The sequence below is a fragment of the Podarcis melisellensis genome (genome assembly GCF_964234715.1).
Source record: "Podarcis melisellensis genome assembly, chromosome: 1".
NCBI classification, from domain to species: domain Eukaryota; kingdom Metazoa; phylum Chordata; class Lepidosauria; order Squamata; family Lacertidae; genus Podarcis; species Podarcis melisellensis.
Window position 1 is genome coordinate 75947266 of NC_138528.1, and position 18301 is coordinate 75965566.

The 18301-nt window shown below is 44.1% G+C and overlaps 1 protein-coding gene across 7 annotated transcripts in view; it reads right to left on the minus strand.

Moving 5' to 3' along the window:
• Nucleotides 1-1873: 1873 nt before the first annotated feature.
• The window catches only part of CRACR2B (calcium release activated channel regulator 2B), a 41397-nt gene continuing 24969 nt past the window's right edge, over nt 1874-18301 (minus strand). For all 7 annotated transcript variants that reach the window (XM_081922350.1, XM_081922348.1, XM_081922347.1 and 4 more), the window contains 9 exons: nt 17926-17997; nt 17203-17257; nt 11408-11695; nt 10031-10166; nt 8953-9034; nt 6285-6399; nt 5364-5471; nt 4368-4444; nt 1874-2863 (listed from right to left, as the gene is read on the minus strand). In XM_081922350.1, coding sequence (XP_081778476.1) covers nt 2779-2863; nt 4368-4444; nt 5364-5471; nt 6285-6399; nt 8953-9034; nt 10031-10166; nt 11408-11695; nt 17203-17257; nt 17926-17997 — 1018 coding nt within the window. In that variant the 3' untranslated portion in view covers nt 1874-2778. The remainder of the gene's footprint in view (nt 2864-4367; nt 4445-5363; nt 5472-6284; nt 6400-8952; nt 9035-10030; nt 10167-11407; nt 11696-17202; nt 17258-17925; nt 17998-18301) is intronic.

Consider the following 18301-nt stretch of genomic DNA (forward strand, 5'->3'; position numbering starts at 1 on the left):
GCCATCTTGAATAAAATATGGGGGAGGGGCACAGGTAAGCCCCGCCCTGCATAATCACATGACATGAGGCACGCAAACCATTTGAATGGCAATGCCCATCAACCGGGGGGGGGGGCAACCTCCTCAAATATTTTATTTGAGTTCCTTGGCCCCTAGCAGTTGGCTCCCATGGGTACAATATACTAAAAAACCCTCTGTCCTTCCTTGGACACTCTAGTGAGGCCTGCCGTGTGAAGAAATTGCACATGTATTGGGCTTTAAGCTATTTCTACGCTGCCTTGATTTTTATTTAAAAGAAGGGCAGGATAAACTTGATGCCATACATAAAATTAGGCATATTAAAAAAGGGTAGGGTGCACAGCCCACTGGATTAATCAATTAATTTTGCCCTAAATGCAGTCACATTGTAAAGTGTGTGGAGCAGCCTTCGCTAACCTGCTGTCCTGCAGCATTTTTGAACTACAACTCCCGTCAGCCTCTGCCAGCGCTGCTGGAGGGCCCCAGATTGGCAAAGGAATAGGCACCTGAATTTCCCTTTAAGGCCTTCACACATTCCAAATATATTATCACGCCTTTGCTGACATCTTGGATAGCTGTTGTTGTTATGACACAGCACCACCGTGTGTTCACTTGAATGAACAGCAAGTAAGGGCCTCCAATCTGTAATGTGTGTACAGTATATACAGCAGCATGTCAAGAACAGAAACTACCTCAAGGGCATTTCATTCGGCTTAGGCGGGGGGGGGGGGGAACCTCTTCACTCCACCCACGGGCCCTAGAAAAAGTAAAACAATAGGAATACTTAACTAACCAATCACATCAGTTCAGCCCCCCCAACAGAGTCCTGCCCCTTCTAACAAAAATCCTGACTATACCCATGACCCCACCCACCCTCCAGAGAACAGTGCTGCAGCAAACAATGCATAGAAGAGCTTCCCCGTTTACACACAGCTATCTTTAAATCCAATTGGATTATTGCATGTTTATCACAATACAGCATTAATTGAAATGTTTCCAAATAACAGACAGAACTAAGGGCTGATTTTGCTAACTCTAGAGGCCCATTTTGCTTAGATCTATAGCTTCGGTCAAGCCTTCATAGCAACTGAATTAAGTAAAATGGTATTATTCCTGGTCCACCTCTTATGTATACATTTCCATTCCTCCACTGCTCTTTATCAGTAATATTGGGGAGCCTACTTTTATTAGCAACCTGAGTCTTTGACCAGCTTAAACAGACGTAACACATTTACAATACTATACAGTATGTCAGGATGGGGAGCCAGTGGCAACACAAGCCACATGGGTGGGGTATCAATAATAAATTTTTTAAAATTATTTTTACTATGTTGCAGGAGTTCCAGTTCCCATCACCCGTGACCTTTGGCCAGGCCGGCTGGGCTGGTGTTAGTTGGGGTGCAATGATGTCTGGAGGGTACTAGGATCCCTATCACATGTCTATGCTTTGGTGGACTCAAGCACCCTTTGTTGGGTGCATGAAGTGAAATCTTAGATACTGTATTTTTCGCTCTATAAGACGCACCGGACTACAAGACGCACCTAGTTTTTGGAGGAGGAAAACAAGAAAAAAAAATTCTGAATCTCAGAAGCCAGAATAGCAAGAGGGATCGCTGCGCAGTGAAAGCAGCAATTCCTCTTGCTGTTCTGGCTTCTGGGATAGCTGTGCAGCCTGCATTCGCTCCATAAGACGCACACACATTTCCCCTTACTTTTTAGAAGGGGAAAAGTGAGTCTTACAGAGCAAAAAATACGGTAAATAAATGAGAAAAATGTAGGGTGGAAGTTGAACAGCAGTGAGATGCAAACCACAGTGATAATTACAGCTTAAATACAACAGGCACACACAGCGGAATGGTGATAATTACTGAGGTGATTGTATTAGCACATGTAGCAGGGCAGGAAACCATTCACAATAAGCAGGTATCTTATTAGTAAGCACCCACAGGAGGTAGTGATGGCTACCAATTTGGATGGCTTTAAAAAAGAATTTGGCAAATTCATAGAGAACAAGGCTATCAATGGCAACTAGCCATGATGGCTAGGTTCTACCTCCACGGTCAGAGGCATTATGCCACTGCATACCAGTTGCTGGAATCCCATGTGGGCAGAATGCTGTTGTGCTCATGCCCCGCCTGGATGCTTTCCACGGGGGTTTGTCTAGTTGGTCACTGTGAGAACAGCATGCCTCACCAGACCTGATCCAGAAGGCTCTTCTCATGTTCCTGAGCTCATGACTTACCATCATCTCCAGAGGTAGTCCTGCAATGCAGGAGGGAACTGCTTCAGGCAGAACCAGGAAGAGAAGGGAAGATGAAGGCAAGGAATTGATGCTTTTGGTGCAGTGAGACTATAGCAGAAAGCTGGTACCACTCCACTCCAGTTAACTCATTATCACTTTATTGTTGCACGACTCCATTGCAATAACTTACACTTGCATAAATCACATTGTTTCTGAGTGTAGTCTTGAGACCCTGTGAAGTAGCTTGGATGGTTTTATAGGTAAGCCAATAATGCTGGATCTATGAGCTGTGATTTGAAGCACTTCCCTGAAGCATTGCGGAAAAAGCAGGAGCGATTTGCAGTTGCAAAAGATGTCATGTCACTTTGATACAGCACTCTTTTCTTTCTTTCTTTTTAAAAAAGATCTTGACTCTTCCTTCAGTTCAATCACATTTATCCCTATCTTCTTGCAGGGAGGCAGCCAACTCTGTGCTTTAGGCTGTTCTTTATTTTCTAACATATCCCTGAACGATTCTGTTACAAACAGCATCCCTTCCTCTTGTTGTACTCCTCCAGGTGCAATGCCTGCTCTCTCTGCTTGTCCTCCTGTGCTGTCAGGATTCTGCAACACACACAAAATAGGAGGTCAGCACAGAAGGGAAGGAGTAAAGTAAGAGACAGGCAAATCTTGGCACTAATCTCAAATTGAGGGGGGAAGGAGCATACATTATCTCAGCATGAAAGGATGAGTACTCTAGCATCACACTGATAATCCAAAAAGCCAGACTAAGCTCACTGCTCTTTCAGAGACTTCCAGTGTACCTTAAAGCATCCAAGCCAATCCAAGCCAATCCAAATTCAAATCAAAGTGCATCTTTTGCAACTTATTTGGGAGCAATTCCTCCTGAACTTAATGGGCAATTCCTCCTGAACACTTCAGAGTGTGCATGTATTTGTTTGGACTGACAATCATCTTGAATTCAAGTATTCTCAAACTGGCTTATGAGTTAATATGTGATATCTGCTGAGAGAAACGGACCTTTCTGGGGAATCTGCAAGTTAACCCAACAGGCAGAGCTGGCTCAGCCAGTAGACAGGGTGAGGGTGCTACCTCAGGCAGCAGAAGCCCCCTGAGGCAACACCCCCCCCCATGTACCCTGTCTGCCCTGCCGCCTCTGCCAGCAGTGGAGAAGTGCTTCCGCCATCAGTGTCGATTTCAGACAAGTTTGAGTCCATTTCTGGCAAGATCTTGCCTGAAAACACGCAAGATCTTGTAGAGTATATAAGATCTCACACGATTTTCGGTGAGATCTCACTGAATCAGCACCAGTGGTGCTGCTGCTTCTCCACTAGTGCCAGATGTGGTAATGTATGCAGTGGCAGCAGAGTGGGCTGTGCAGGCAATGGCAGCAGCAGCTGGTATCATAGTGGCAGTGGGAGTAGGAGTGGCAGCAGCGGCAGGGGAAGGCAGCACTTCCAACAGGACAGATTTCCAGCATAGATCTGCTCCTGTCAGGAACTCCCAAGACAAAAACAAGAGACAGAACCTTAGCAAAGAATTAAGAACTTATGTAATCATTACATTGGCCATAGATCTCCCCCACAAACCTTCCATTCCCCAAACACTAAAATGAAGTGCTAACATTCTGCCTGGTGAGATTGTGGTGGTGAAGCTCTATGGCAGGAGTTGTTAACCTGAAGGCCTCTAGATGTTACTGGACCCCCAGCTCCCATTGTTCCTGACCATTGGCCATGCTGGCTGGGGCTGATGGGATCCAACAGCATCTTGAGAGCCACATGTTCCCCAGCCCTGCTGTATGGTATCTGAGCATCTTGCAGTCTTTAGTATATAATCCTATGGAGTATCCACCCTGTGATAAATGGAGTTTAACTAACATTTGCAGTGTGGCAGTGCTCAAAGAACACCAGGCAACTGCAAAACACAGAGGAAGAAATTATCTCCACCCACTGGACTCTTACTGTTTAACTGGAACCAACACACTGCTATGTTTTGTCATCTGTTGCTGTTTAACCAGGACCAAGCCTAGCAACTTTGCTGCAACTGGATGAGGAACTGAAGTGGCTTCTGCTCCTTTTCCAGTTTTATGGGAACTGTTTGCACAGACCTTGCCATGTGCAGCATGGGCTCCTGAATGTTATAGCCAGTCCTTGCACTGCACTCATAGAAAACAGCTTTATATTCCTGCAAAAAGAGGGAAAGAAGGCAGAAAGTAACTTCAATCAACAATTGTCAGAGTCTGCCACTGGAATAATAATAATAATAAATAATAATAATAATAATAATAATAATAATAATAATAATAATAATAATAATAATAATAATAATTTATTATTTATACCCCGCCCATCTGGCTGGGCCTCCCCAGCCACTCTGGGCGGCTTCCATAAAAACCAAAAATACAGTAAAATCACACGTTAAAAACTTCCCTGAACATTCCCTGAATAACATTTTCCCCCTTTCTTGCTATACCCATTAATATATTTAAGGTGAACCTTCCTGAACACTGAAGATACTCTGTCTTCCTAAAGGTTTCTTGCTTTCTAATTCTCAATGAGGTACCTAATTTATGTGAGTCAAAGCTCACTCACATTGAGTTCTTTTCGGTGGGAGCCATTCACAAAACCTTCAAAAGTCCAAGGTAACATTCTAAGGTTTGAATAAGTTTACTGGAAGAATGTTTGTGCAGGAATGTTTGAGGCACAGAGGTAATTCACACATATCCCTGAGCAGCATGAATTTTCCTCCAGGTCCCTACTTCTCACATACCTGATTCTCATACTGTCCTGTTATGTCTGTAAAACACATTAATTTACCTCCCGGTGTCACCAATGCTTAACCCTAACAGGTTTACTCTGAGATTGCAAGGAGACTGGCTTCCAAAGTGATGCCTTATGATCGACTTTTCCCAAGGCAGATCCTCTACCTTGAAATATTCATTCACTTCTTTCTGTATAGAACCATCCTAGAAAATATTTTCATGCGCAGAACAACTCCCTTAAGTATTTCCAAATATTATCATCAGTTATAGAAGATGCCATAAAGTTTGTTAGCAGTGAAGGAGATTGGTGTAAGGAGGAAAGGGAGATACAGAGAACCAGACCTTTGCCAGCCTTTCCCCCTCAGCCCTGGGGACTTTGGGTTCCTCTTTGTCTGCTGTATCCATTTTGTTTCCAACAAGAAATATCACTGCACCATCTTCAATTCCATCCTGAAGAAAAGAAGCCATAAGACATTGCTCAATGAAGCGTGTGCTCATAATTAAGGAGAGAGAGGCTAATTCCTACACTCGAGTATAAGGGTACTTAGAGAACACCTGACCATTTTCAGTTTAGACAATAGCTAAGCAAGGTTCTAGAACCTAGTTAAATGGTGATCCATAAAGATTATGATTATTAGAATAACTTACATAGTGCCTTTCATTTTGAGAAGAAATATTAAGGTGGTTCAATCCGATTTGTGCTCTTAGGGATCGGAATAATTTGCATGTTCTGAATAAGGGACATTGGCGATAAACCTATCATATTTTTTATTTAAAGAAGAGTCAAGTTAATGCTTTGCCTCAATATTTTTTTGCATGCTTCAACTATAATTAAAGTCAATACTTGAGTATTGTTAAGGTTAGGCTACCTGCCAAGCAGAAAAGGCTCAATTTAAGGAAAGATTATTTTGCTAGCACCCTTCTCTTTCTCTATTAGCTCTCTCCTTTACTCAGGTTAGACCCAACAGGGATTCCTCCTCAACCTTTCTCCAGATAGACGAATAGGCTAACTGCACAGCCACACATGCTCCCTCTGCCCTAAAGCTCCACAAGATTTCCAGCTCTCATCACAAGTTTGTTGCCCTGTTATCAAGACTCCTTGGGCCAGAATGTTGCTGTAAGGAGGACCATATTTGAATGGCTTGAATGGGGTGTGTCTACACACAGACACCATTTGCTAGTACTGCAGTATCAAAAAAAAAAAAAAGAGGTATGGACAGTAAAGACCAAGTTATCTGTGCTCCCTTCCAAGTTTATTCTGACCTGGATACAACTCATCCAGTTTCGGACCGCCATGAAGGAACACTCTGCTGTGACGTCATACATGACCAGGATGCCATCCACTCTCCGGAAATACTGCTTGGTAATACTCTGGAATCTAATGCCAAACAAAATCTGAGAACCTTAAATGCATTCGTATCTTGGCAGACATTCCACTACTCCTAACTGAACCCAGATTTGGACTCCCTCTGTGTGGCCTTCTTATTGCTAACAGCTCAAAATGGAGGCCTGCCTCCACTTACAAAATGGAGTATGGAGCACATTCCAGACGTTTCCTTTGGAAGGCTGAGACCTCCATAGAAGCAGCCTGGAAGAATTGAGGATTTCCAACTGGGTAAAGGTATTGGGTTACATGCTGACAACAGCTTCCCAAGCAGTGCTTGTGCCAAAACAGGAGGGATCACAAAGGAAAAGTTTTGAGAGGGCCCATAACCCAATAGCGGAGTGTGCTCTTTGCAGGGAGAAGTTCCTAGGTTCAATTTCTGGCATGTTTCATTTCATTTCCTTTTAAAAATCAGACATCTACTTGAAACTCTGAGGAGCTACTGCCAGTCAAGAGTAGACCAGGGGCCCCCAATGTGATGACTGAGTGCATCTACAATAACCCTTTCCCCGGTTGAAATTAGACTTGAAGACAGCATTTGATTGCAGCCAATATAATAGGTTGTAGTGTGTGCCCACAACAGTTTCTCCAGTTTGAAATGTTCCCAGAGATTGAAAAAAGGTTGGCAACTCCTGCCATAGGCAATACTCAGCTAGCTATGCAAATAGTGTGTCCTGGCAAAAGGCAGCTTCCTGTGTACCTCCTAGCATTGAGGTTTGGCACCACTGTAGTTGGTCTTGTGCAACGGTTGCTGTGTCATCTGGACTGATCCTGCTGTTTCTCTCCCCCCTCCCACCAGCAGCAAAGAGCACAAGGAACGGCACAATCCTAAGGCGCTTGGATATAATCCAGGAGCACAATTTTTGCAAGCCTCTCATCAGTGGAAGTACTACAGCCACTGGCATGACTGTCATAAAACACCCGTAACTTGGAAGAGGTGCACCCATAAGAAGAAGGACCCCTGTGTTCACTTTGGAGGAGATAGAGAAGATTCTGCTTTAAAACAAGGGTGGAGAAAACAGGTTTTAAAAAGGAAAGACTGTCTCAATGGCATGAGCCTGCATTTGACACTCATTGTCACCTGTCGAACATCAAGGTTGTTTTTCTTCCTGGCTTATTCCTATCCTGCAAATGAGTCTCCACAGAGTTTACACTGCAGCGGACAGCTGCAAAACTAATGTAAATATTTCTCTACACACATTTTTGAGCAGGGTCGCTGCTTTCCCTTTATATAATTATTTAGGTGAAAGGTAGGATATAGCCACTTAGGCAAAGAAGGGTCTGGATGTTGACCCGGGCTGTCCCCATTGCATTTCCTGTAGAGTTGTGTGTCTCTACTCCCCCCCTTCTCTCAGCTGCTTAGAGGGTGCCATTTCAGAAAAGTAGGTGGAAGGATACATGTTGAATTCTAACCCCCTCCCCCCCCAAAAAAACTCACTGCAAGTAGAAAGTTAGCATGCCAGTGAGAAAGGAGGCTAGAGTATGGTTACCAGGTTTTTTCCCCAATGAATCTGGGGACACTTTGTTTTTTTTGTTTTTTAAAGCTGAGTAGCAACAGTGAGTCAGTAGTGGGGATGGGGAGGCAAAGACCCTGGGGCCCAAGCACACATGCATATTGTATAAAGGCGCAAAGCCCTTCTTTCGCACCCTGTGAAACATAAATGCACAGAGTTTTTTAAAAAACTGGGCAACAGCCAGCCACCCGCAACTCCTGAGCCTCTCCCATCAGTCAAAACAAAGGGGGAAGGGGGCATGAGATCTGTGCCGTTGGACATCCCTGGTTTCCCTTCGGCAGTGACACAAGACACATCATATGGGGACTACCGGCGAGGGAAAATGGCAGGTGCCACGGCAGCGAGCAGCTCCTGAAGCCAGCCAGAGCCAACTGCGCTACCAGGCTGACTCCAGGCTGCTGAATGCCACTGCCATGTTTCCCGGGGACAGATTTGCAAATCTGGGGACATTCTGGGGACAGAATTTGTCCAGGGACAGATTTGCAAATCCGGCAACTGTCTCCAGGAACGTCTGGTAACCCTACGCTAGAGGGCTTGTCTAAACATGACAAACAAATGTGTATAAGAGAACAGCAGTTTCATAAGGGGGAACTTTGGAGGAAATAAGTGCTGGGAGAGGGGAAGAAGCACACAACCTTTTGCCTTGCTCACTTCTTGGGTCCAAAACATTTCCTCAAGCTGCTTCTCCCCTGACCCCCACTCCACCCCCACCCCTCTGCTTCAAATTGCTCTCTCCCCAAGAGAAGTTTTGTTTTAAATTCCCACTCATACCTTGGTCATCAGGACTTGCTACACATGTTTGTGTGCAGCATACAGTACTTCCATTTATATAAAGAAAACTGTAAGTGGCCAGATTCCAAGAGTCTTGCATGCAAAAGAAAAGTACTGGATATGTGAAGTTTTACACTAGTCAGTTATTGCTGTTAGTGTTCAAGAACATCTGGAAATTTTGGAAGAAGGTTCAAGTCTCCTCATATTATCACTGTGTGCTTTTAAAGCTCTTTCCCAATCTAAATCGCACAGAATCCTTTACCTTTCCTGCCCAGCTGTATCCCATAGCTGCAAAACCACCTGTGTGTTGTCAACCATCAAGCTCTTCACCTGGTAATCAATACCTGCAGGAGAAACAAGAGGAGTCTAAGGCCAGGATAGCACAGTGGGCAGAGCTGGACTTTGAATCTGGGAGTCCAGGTTAAGCATGTCTGCTTGACTCCTTTTGTGACTTTGGGCTTGGAACGGGGCACCCTTAGCTGGAGTTTCCAGCAGTTAAAGGGGGGGAATGAACTCCTTCGCAGTACTGTAGCATAGAAGGCACCACAGAAAAGTCTGTAAAGCATAATCACAAATTAAAAGTGCTATAGAAAACAGTAGACGGCCAGGGCTGGGGAAAAATGGGTGGGCTTGCAAATAGGTTCATTATTTTTACAGAGTGGGCTGCGGGTTATTTTCTTGTCTGCTTGGAAAGCGCGTGCAGCATCTGGTATGCTACCACAATTTGAAGTTAAAAGTCTTCCCAATGGCTATCAGTTAGTAGGGATTTGGGAGTTAATGCCTTTAAAGGTTCTTAAGGCACTAAGACAGAAAGTAGCCACCATTTGCTCTTATCACCATCCCTCCACCAGTCCTCTCATCCATCCCCTACCCCTCCACTACCTGCCACAGAGCAAAGTTAAGAGTCCCATGATTACAGTAGCAAAGGAGTAGACTTGACAAGAGGCCTGGTGAAAGAACAGACTACATGCATCCTGCCATTGTTCCTTTTAGAACATCAATATATATATATAAACCTTGCCTCTGACTGATTGGTTGTGATTTGAATTAGTCAGATCTTAGCACTTAGCTTGCCCTTATCCATTTGTAACTATTCAAAAAAACCCATTAAAAAAATCCTCAACATTAGTTGACTTTAAACATTATACTGCTAAAGGAATACATAGTGTGGAATGTCCATGGGGAATATTGCCATGTTTACAGTAGTACTGAGAAGGGGGGGGTGTAGTTCACAAATATTTCTGCTGCAGACGTTGTTGAGCACATGGCACAAGCCTCATTTAAGCACTTCTTAAATTTCCTTATGCCTCTCTTTTCTGCAGTTTGGGAGCCTCAGTTACCAATAGTTGAGCTGATCCCAGCCAGGAATCTATTGTAGCAGAAGTGATGGATGAAGGTGCTCTTGCCAACTCCGGAATTACCAAGAAACACTACTTTGAAGACACGGTCAGGAGAAGAACTAGCTGGCTCCAATATCTGGATGCAAAAGCCATTATCAAGGTAAGAATGAAAAGGAAGAAGAAATGTTTATAGAGATACGGTACAATTTGTATTTAAAACATGTTAAGGAACATACAGTGGGAACACTAATATGAGCAAATGTAAACCCATGTTCATATCTGCACATCCAGTTGCATACACTGAGGCTATGTTCAGATATTATCCCCGCTTCTCACTGCCTAAAAAGTATCTGCATAAAGATCAGGAGTAATACTCAAGCTCACATGGTCCAGCAATTTTAACCTCACACTATCAGGGAGATAATGTGTTTAAATAAATGTGGGATCTCCTAATCCAGTCATTCATGTCTCCCCTATAGTGAAGTGATGGCCTCTTCCCCACCTCACCTGGAGTACAAAATATCTGTACAGAGCCTGTACTGTGTCACTGTACTGTGACTATTCACCTAGCTGAAACAGTTTTCAGACTATACCATATGGGAAGAAGCAAAGACTGAAGAGCAATTTTAAAAATATCTGCCTGCTTTGCAACATTTGGCCCTGAATAGATACAGGAGGTAAACAAAAATTTCCAAAGGTTTTGCTGATGGATTTTCTTGTTTTTCTCCTTAGCATTTCAGTTCAGTGTCACTTCAAAATTAGAAAATATAATTGCTACCAGGAATATAATATGCATATTAGTGCAGGAAGCTAATTGTCGTGTCCATGGCCCTAAACGATTCTTGGAAGATTGAATTAATTTAGGCTGTGGCTGCTATACTGCTTGCTGAAGGACAGAACGAGGCTACCAATTCTGAACCCAGGGGTGATGGTTGTCAACCTGTGGACCCTAAACACAGGGAACTTCATGGCCACTCCCATGAGCCTGATTCATGCAAGGAACCAAGTACATCCCATTCCACAATGCCTGCCACTGTCAGATGCAGAAGGACTCATCTCCAGGCTAGGGGGTCCTCATTTTAAAAAGTCACAGGCAGGGAAGTAGACAGGAGAGGTAGGTAACCTGGGCTTTGGGGGTTATAAGGTTGCAGTCAAGCTTCAGCTTTTTCCTGAGCAAGTTGCTCACTTGGAGCTCTCCAAGGTACTGAAATGCCACTCTTCCTTCCTATACCCCAGCATGACCTGTGGACTTCAACTTGAAGTCAGGACAGGTCATTAAGTATACACAAAAAAGCCCACAAATGATTCAAGATTCAATGACAATAAAAAGACAATACATAAGGTTAGTATTCCCCACCCCCCGCCAGCTAGACTCACCACAGTTTCATTACCAATGGGCAGCCTTCTTGGCGATAAATGAAGATAATTAGATCTGTTGGTCTTTTCTCTCTGGATTGTGCTGGTCTTCATCAGAGACTTTGGCTTCCCAACATTTCCTGCTGTTTCCTGCCTCTCTGTTTTCCTAAGAACCGCATATTCCTCCACAGATGAATTGATTCCTCTTCCCTGCTTCAAACTGGCAGTGCTGGTCAGGAAGAGTTTACAGTTTTTCTCTTCCAAATAAAAATCTTTTGGCAGGACAAGAGGAGTACTTCCTGGAGCAAGCTGCCTGTGCCAAGGCACACAAACGATGGGAACAAATGTCCAAAAGCATCAGCACAATCAACATCAGCATTTACAGAAAACTTACCCACACTTTCATGTAACGTCAGGACTGATGAGGACAGGAAACCAACAGTCTTAAAATGTGAGGAGGGAGGAGAGGAGCAGCAGGTATATCAACGGGTTCCAGAATCCTTAAGGCATATTATCCACACTAAAAAGGTATGCTGGTTTTTAAAGTTTTAGTTTTGCCTCTTGGGGCTCCACAAGATGGGACACTGAGCATTGTACTTTTGGAGGGGCTCCAAGAAGTGTCAACACCCACAGAAATGAATGCATGAACAAAACAAACGAACAATTAACATGTGGAGGTGTGGACAGGGCCAGAGGCAATGCTCATAATTTTTGGCAAACTACCTTGATTATCCAATATGCCTATCTAGTTATGCTCTATATTTACATATTGCCATCCCAAAGGAGGCCAAAGCTGCTCACATAGTTCAGAAATGTGTGAAATAACTTTGCTTATGGTGTTCTGCCCCTCCTCTCTAAATGCATGCAATGTAGGAAACTTGAGGGTGTGTATATGTTGAATCTCCTTGTTATCAAAATTAGACTCACCCCCTCCTACCCACCTACACAGTCTCATTCAGTCACCAGTGCCCCACAGTCCCAAGTTCATCAAAGGGCAATTCCCCAAGGACACCCATTGCCTCAACCTTAGTTCAGATGAAGAGGAGAAAGGGAGAGAACAGTGTGACCCAACAGACCGACTGTGGTGACTACAGACCGACAGCATGAAGTGGGACACAACACAACATATTCAGCTCTGACCGTTTGACTGGCTTCTCCTCCACTAGGTATTTGCCTATCGCTGACCCCTTCTTCAAGAGAGGTCTTTTGCTTTCAAGTGCCTGAAAATTAGAGAGAGCAATTTGGAATCTGTCATCTAAGTAAATTAAGAAAAAACAACCACCATGTCACTTTGGGAGAGGCTCTCCAACAGTTAGTCAAGATTACCCCAGGAGCTGCCATTTTGCGGCTGATGAGAGATTAAAAGGTTTTTCAGTTTTGGGTTTGGCATACAGAAAGTACTCAACTTACTTCAGTACCCCACTTGTTATTTAAAATTTAAATTCCAATAACAAAGAATGCATTCTCAGGATGAAAGCACAATTTCCCAGCTTTAAAATGCATCCCAGAGATGTAACAGTTCTGCACCCTGCTTCCAAAGTTGTGTGGATCGCTCACAACAGATTAATCATAATGGGACATTTATTGTGCTGAATGCGGTTTAGAATGATGAATCGAAAGATTATTCATAAATATATCAGTTTTTTCATTCAAGTGGGTTTTATTGTGTGCTTTGGGCAGACTCAGAACCTAGTCTTAACCATCTGATTGGACCTCTAAATGCTCTGTCATAATACAGTCATACAAAAGAAACACTTTACGCAATGGAATATGAGCACGAAAGAGGCAACTGTTTCCGGCTGTTTCTCTAGCTCTTGCCAGCTTTTATTGGCTCAGTGTAACATTGGCATTTAAAAACAGACGATAAAGGAATATTGCATTGCAATGACAGAACACACAAGCATGAAATATTTGATGAGAACGATAACAGGGTGCATGGCATTTTATTATGGAAGTCTGGATCACAGGCTCACATTCCAACAACAGCATGAATTTTGCAGTATTTTGCCATCACAATATTTGTCGTAAACACATACCAAAGACACATATACTGTAACTAGACCCGTGATGAATGGGTTGTACCTGGAGACCGGTTCCTAGATTTCTGGAAGGTGCATGCAAGTTTCTCATTAAAGGACACACAAAGGACCAGATTGTACATGGCATGCAACTCCCTCCAAAACCTGTGGATGTATGGACTTGGGGAAACTCAGTTTCCATTCATAACACACAGCGGTACAACAAAGCGCAGTACAAAATGCAGCTCAAGGCACGATGTTTCCAAATATCAATTTCAAAATTAACTTCAGAATGTTTAGGGTGGTAATCCGGATTAATGAACAACTGGGGACCTGAAGGGATTGGCAGAGGAAAAAAAGATGCAAGGACCCAAGTAGTCCTCTGCAGCCTTGGAACTTGTAAAGGTATCAGCAGAGTTTCCACACTGTGCTTCAAGTGTCCTAGTTTTGCACAGTATCTCAGGGCCTTACTAGAGTAAACGTTGGAAAACTCTTTTGAAATGCTTTTAGAAGCATCTGTGAGCAAATTAGACTAGGACTGGAGTGCCTGATTGCTTGGTCCAATCTGAGAACTCAGATGTGCCCATTGCGATCTCTTCAAAAGGATGAGGCAGGGGGCAAATCACCTGCTGGATCAATATCTTAGCTGCACTTCGCCATGCAAGGCACCTGCTGTGCCTTTTAACTCTTGTCTTGCCTATGTACTGCACTGACTGAAGCAGTAAAGATTTTGGCAGAAACCGAAATCAAAGTTCAAGCTCTTCATCCAGCAGGACATTTCCTCCCATTTAAGTGTGCATGGATCCACTCAGATCTCTTCCATGTTTCGTCTAGTTTGGCCTTCTCCCTCACAGTGCCAAATGATTTCCAGTGCTGCCATTTATTGCATAAACAGTCTTGGCGTATTTAGAAGATTTTAATACTTCACTATTGCAAGGTCTCCCTGTTATATGTTGAAGCAGACTTGGAAATATGTCTTGCAGCGCTGGCAAACTGTCATAAACGTGCAGGCAAGAACAAGCCAGATATCTCTCCTACAGAACGATGCACTGTTAAACTCTGGCAACCTGATTGGTCCATCATTATGTCACAGTGAATGAAGACTGGTACTGACTGCCAACCAGGAATCTCTAGCTAAAAAACAGTACAGTTGCAAATCTAACGACAACAGAAACATCAGGCTAGGAAGGCCCTTCAGGCTTTAAAACCAAAAACCTCACCAGATCTACATTATGCCAGTATACCCCAAGTGTGCATCGGAGTTTGTGCTCTTCTCTATCTTAGAAAAGCAACAGCCTGCAGATGCTCCAACAGACAGACACAAGCATTGCAGTCTTGGACAAAAGAGAAATATACAAAGGGCCCATCATCAAGAGACTTCAAGACAGGAAGCTGCTGCTGCATCAGCAGACTTCTTTTCTCCTTGATAATGCTCTTTGATGGTAGAAAAAGCCTTCTAGAAACACCATACTTTTTTAAACTAAGGCAAACAGACATATTTTGTTTTTTCCTTTTCTACTACACACTCTTGCAATGGAAAGATTGCTGCAAATTGCAGTTAGCATGAGCAGATATCAAGTGTGTGTGTTTGTGTGTGTGGCTGTGTGTGCATATATAGTTGACAGGAACATAATGCAACATATTTTTTCCACTAGAAAAATTAGAACTCAACTTCCTTCATTCCAGTCCCTCCAGCATAGTTGTAGTTGGTACACCTTGATACAAGACTGAGGTTCAGAAAAAAGGAGGGAATGTTTAAAAAAACAGAAACAAATAAGGACCCTTTTTTCCATTAACTGAAGGTTTACATTTTACTTCAAGAGTCTGATGTGCTAACTCTAACCCATGCAACCTGCCTTTATGCAAGCGCAGTCCACAGTATTATATTATTTGTTTCTGCACTAAACCAGTTCTTTAAATCTGCAGCATGACTGTATGCAGATCAAAACCTTGCTCTTTTTGAATTCCCACATCAGATGCAATCTGCATGAAGAGTGGTGGGTGCCTTTCTTCCCTGCATCCAACAGAACCTCCATCTCATTAATATTTACTTTTCAAAGAGGATCAGACAACAAAAGCCATTGTAGCTTGCCTGGAGCCCATATTCCACTAGAGAACAGAGATAGCAGACTGTCAAAGGGGCAATCCAGCGGCTACTTTGACATGTGAAGAAAAACCAATTTATGTCCATATGAAGTCTCTCCACGTCCCTCCATGCCATACTGTAAATTGCTTTCAATGCGACCCCACTCAAGAGCTCTAAAATGTATCCCATGGTGCAGCATGAAAGGGATGCTCTTCAAAAAAGACATTAAAGTGCCAAATGGGATCTGAGAACTCACTGCATTGCTCTCTGTGAACTGCAACTGCAGAAGACAGTTTCTCCCTGTTGCTTCTGCTGCATTTAATGATCTCATTGAGACTATGGAGATCACATGCCCCCAGATTTATCTGGAGATGCAGCCACAGGCCTAGTAATCAGAAAGATGAGTCGTGGGACAGCCGGAGAGGCAGCCCACTCATAAGGCAAGGTAAAGAAGCCTCCTCTGGTGGTGGAAACACAAAAGACGGCGCCCCACCGGCTCTCCGCCTGCCCCACCACTTCCACTGCAGCTGGAACGCTCCCTTCAAGGCGAGTGGGAGGGAAGAGGCCTGCAGCAAAGCTTTGTAGAACAGCTCACACTTGCTCAGCTTTGCAGTTGCTCTCTCTCCACTCCTAGGTAAGCAAGGCTTCAGTGGGGAGGCAGCAGCAGTGTGTGTTGGGGAGGGACACCTCGTTTCACCCTCAGATGGCAAAACAGGACAGACAGGTGCACAGATGTTTGCACAATCATACCCAAAGACTAGAACATTGCACTGGAAACTTCCCTCTCCTTTTTACACAAAAACATACATAGCAGCTTCAATAAAAACATTCCTACACCCTATGCTTGTACAACACTAAAGACTAGATAGCTGATCAGCACACTCCCCTCCCCCCCCCTTTATACTTCATTCCTGCCCTGCATTTGTGGAGCAGGGAAACCAGCAGCAAGAGGTCACATGTCACAGTGGAAACAAAAATGTCTTCTTTTGGCTCATCTTCACATTTTGGTTGCCTGCCTCGCTGGTCTACGATCAAATCTACTAAGTGGTATGTTTCGTGGACATTACATCTCTCCTACCAAAACCAAACTGCCCAGGGATGGAAAAGGGCCATTCCAGGAGCAGGCCAAACTAAGAGGCAGAAACAGACAAAAAGACATCTTGTTTTCAGTCTCTTAATTGTGGGCTGCATGACAATGGAAGCCTAGAAGGATATAGGAACAAGGTGATATAGCAGAAGAACTATAGGCTGGAATGAGGCAAGGCGGGTCCAGAGATGGATTCCAGACTACTCTGCAGAATGGTGGTGGTGGGAAGAGAAAGAACGTAACTGGGCCTTCTCCAAGCTAGGTGGCAATGGCTCAGCCTTGAAACATGGAGGTTCAGCTACGGTTCCTCTGAATGGAAGCCTTAGTGTACAAAGTTCAAGATGTGCAAAAGATTCTCTCCCCCTCCAGGTTGGAGGGACACCCAACTGTAAACGCTTTCTTGTAGAGTCAGGAGCCAACAGTCCTTATTGCCCCCTTTGTAATTGCCTGGTTTAAAAATGTGCAGCTCTCTCTTAAAAATAATAATAATAAGTCCACATGCAGGCACTACAGGGTTTCTCAGTCAATGCCCACCCTGTAAATGAAATGACCCCAAGTGATGGCAACAACAGCAAGCTGCAAAGGGGAGGCGACGGGGGATTAGAATTTTCTTTCTCAGACTAACCAGCTTCTTGGCTTCAAAGGCATCTCTCTCGTCTCGCAGCTTCTTGTTCATCTCTCTGCTCCAAAGGAAAGAAAGACACACAGAGGTAAGCGGTAGCTGTTGCTCTACACAAACTACGGTAGGGAACTAACAATCCTCAAAGAGAAGTGAGAAAGGGGAAGACACCACTCCTTTTCGCAACCACAAATCCCCATTCAGGTTTCACAGAAGCTTCATGTGGCCTAAATCTTCACTGCAGAAATTGCTTTGGTGCTGCTCTCAGACATTACAGTGGTACCTCGGGATGTGAACGGGATCCATTCCGGAGCCCTGTTTGCATCCTGAACACAACATAAGATGCGACGGCGCATATTGCCGCTTCCACGCATGACGCCTGCGCATGTGCGAGCAGCGAAACCTGGAAGTAACGCGCTCCATTATTTCTGGGTTGCCGTGGAGCACAACTCGAATGCGCTCAACCCGAAGCACATTCAACCCGAGGTATGACTGTACTTTAGCACCATCTATTGCCACTGGGGACCTGAATCACCCAAAGCACTGGCCCCTGTACAGCTTGCTGCTTAGGTCAAGTGGCAGCCCTGTGGGTCTGGCCAATTCTGCTGGTTTTGTTTGAATAGCTGACATAACACCAAGGAGCTTTTTTATTCTATACCTCCCTATACATGTGAACAAGCCCTCAAGGCAGATGGTGAAGAGCAGATGTCAAGATGCCCCCACCTTTACCTGAGCAGTTCCAGTTGTCGCAGGAGGCTTTTCTTTTCTTTCTGCATATTCTTAGAGACTCTGAATACATCCCTACATTTAAAGGGGGAAGGGAGGGTTAATGTTTTAAGGGCTACAAGTTTTGTCCTGTGCAAACGTTGATAATATGACCCAAATGCCAAAGCTTCTGGCAGCAATCAAGGGCAGAGGGTGGACTAATTAAATAACACTGGGTTAGGAGCTGATTGCCATTCTTGCTCTCCATGACTTGCTGGTGCAAAATATCATTCTCTTGGTTTCCAAGAGAAATTCCAGCTGAGGACCAAATTTACACGCACCCTTTTTGCACCCACCATACTGCTCTGCTCCCCAATCACTCCACCTCCCAAAGCAGCCT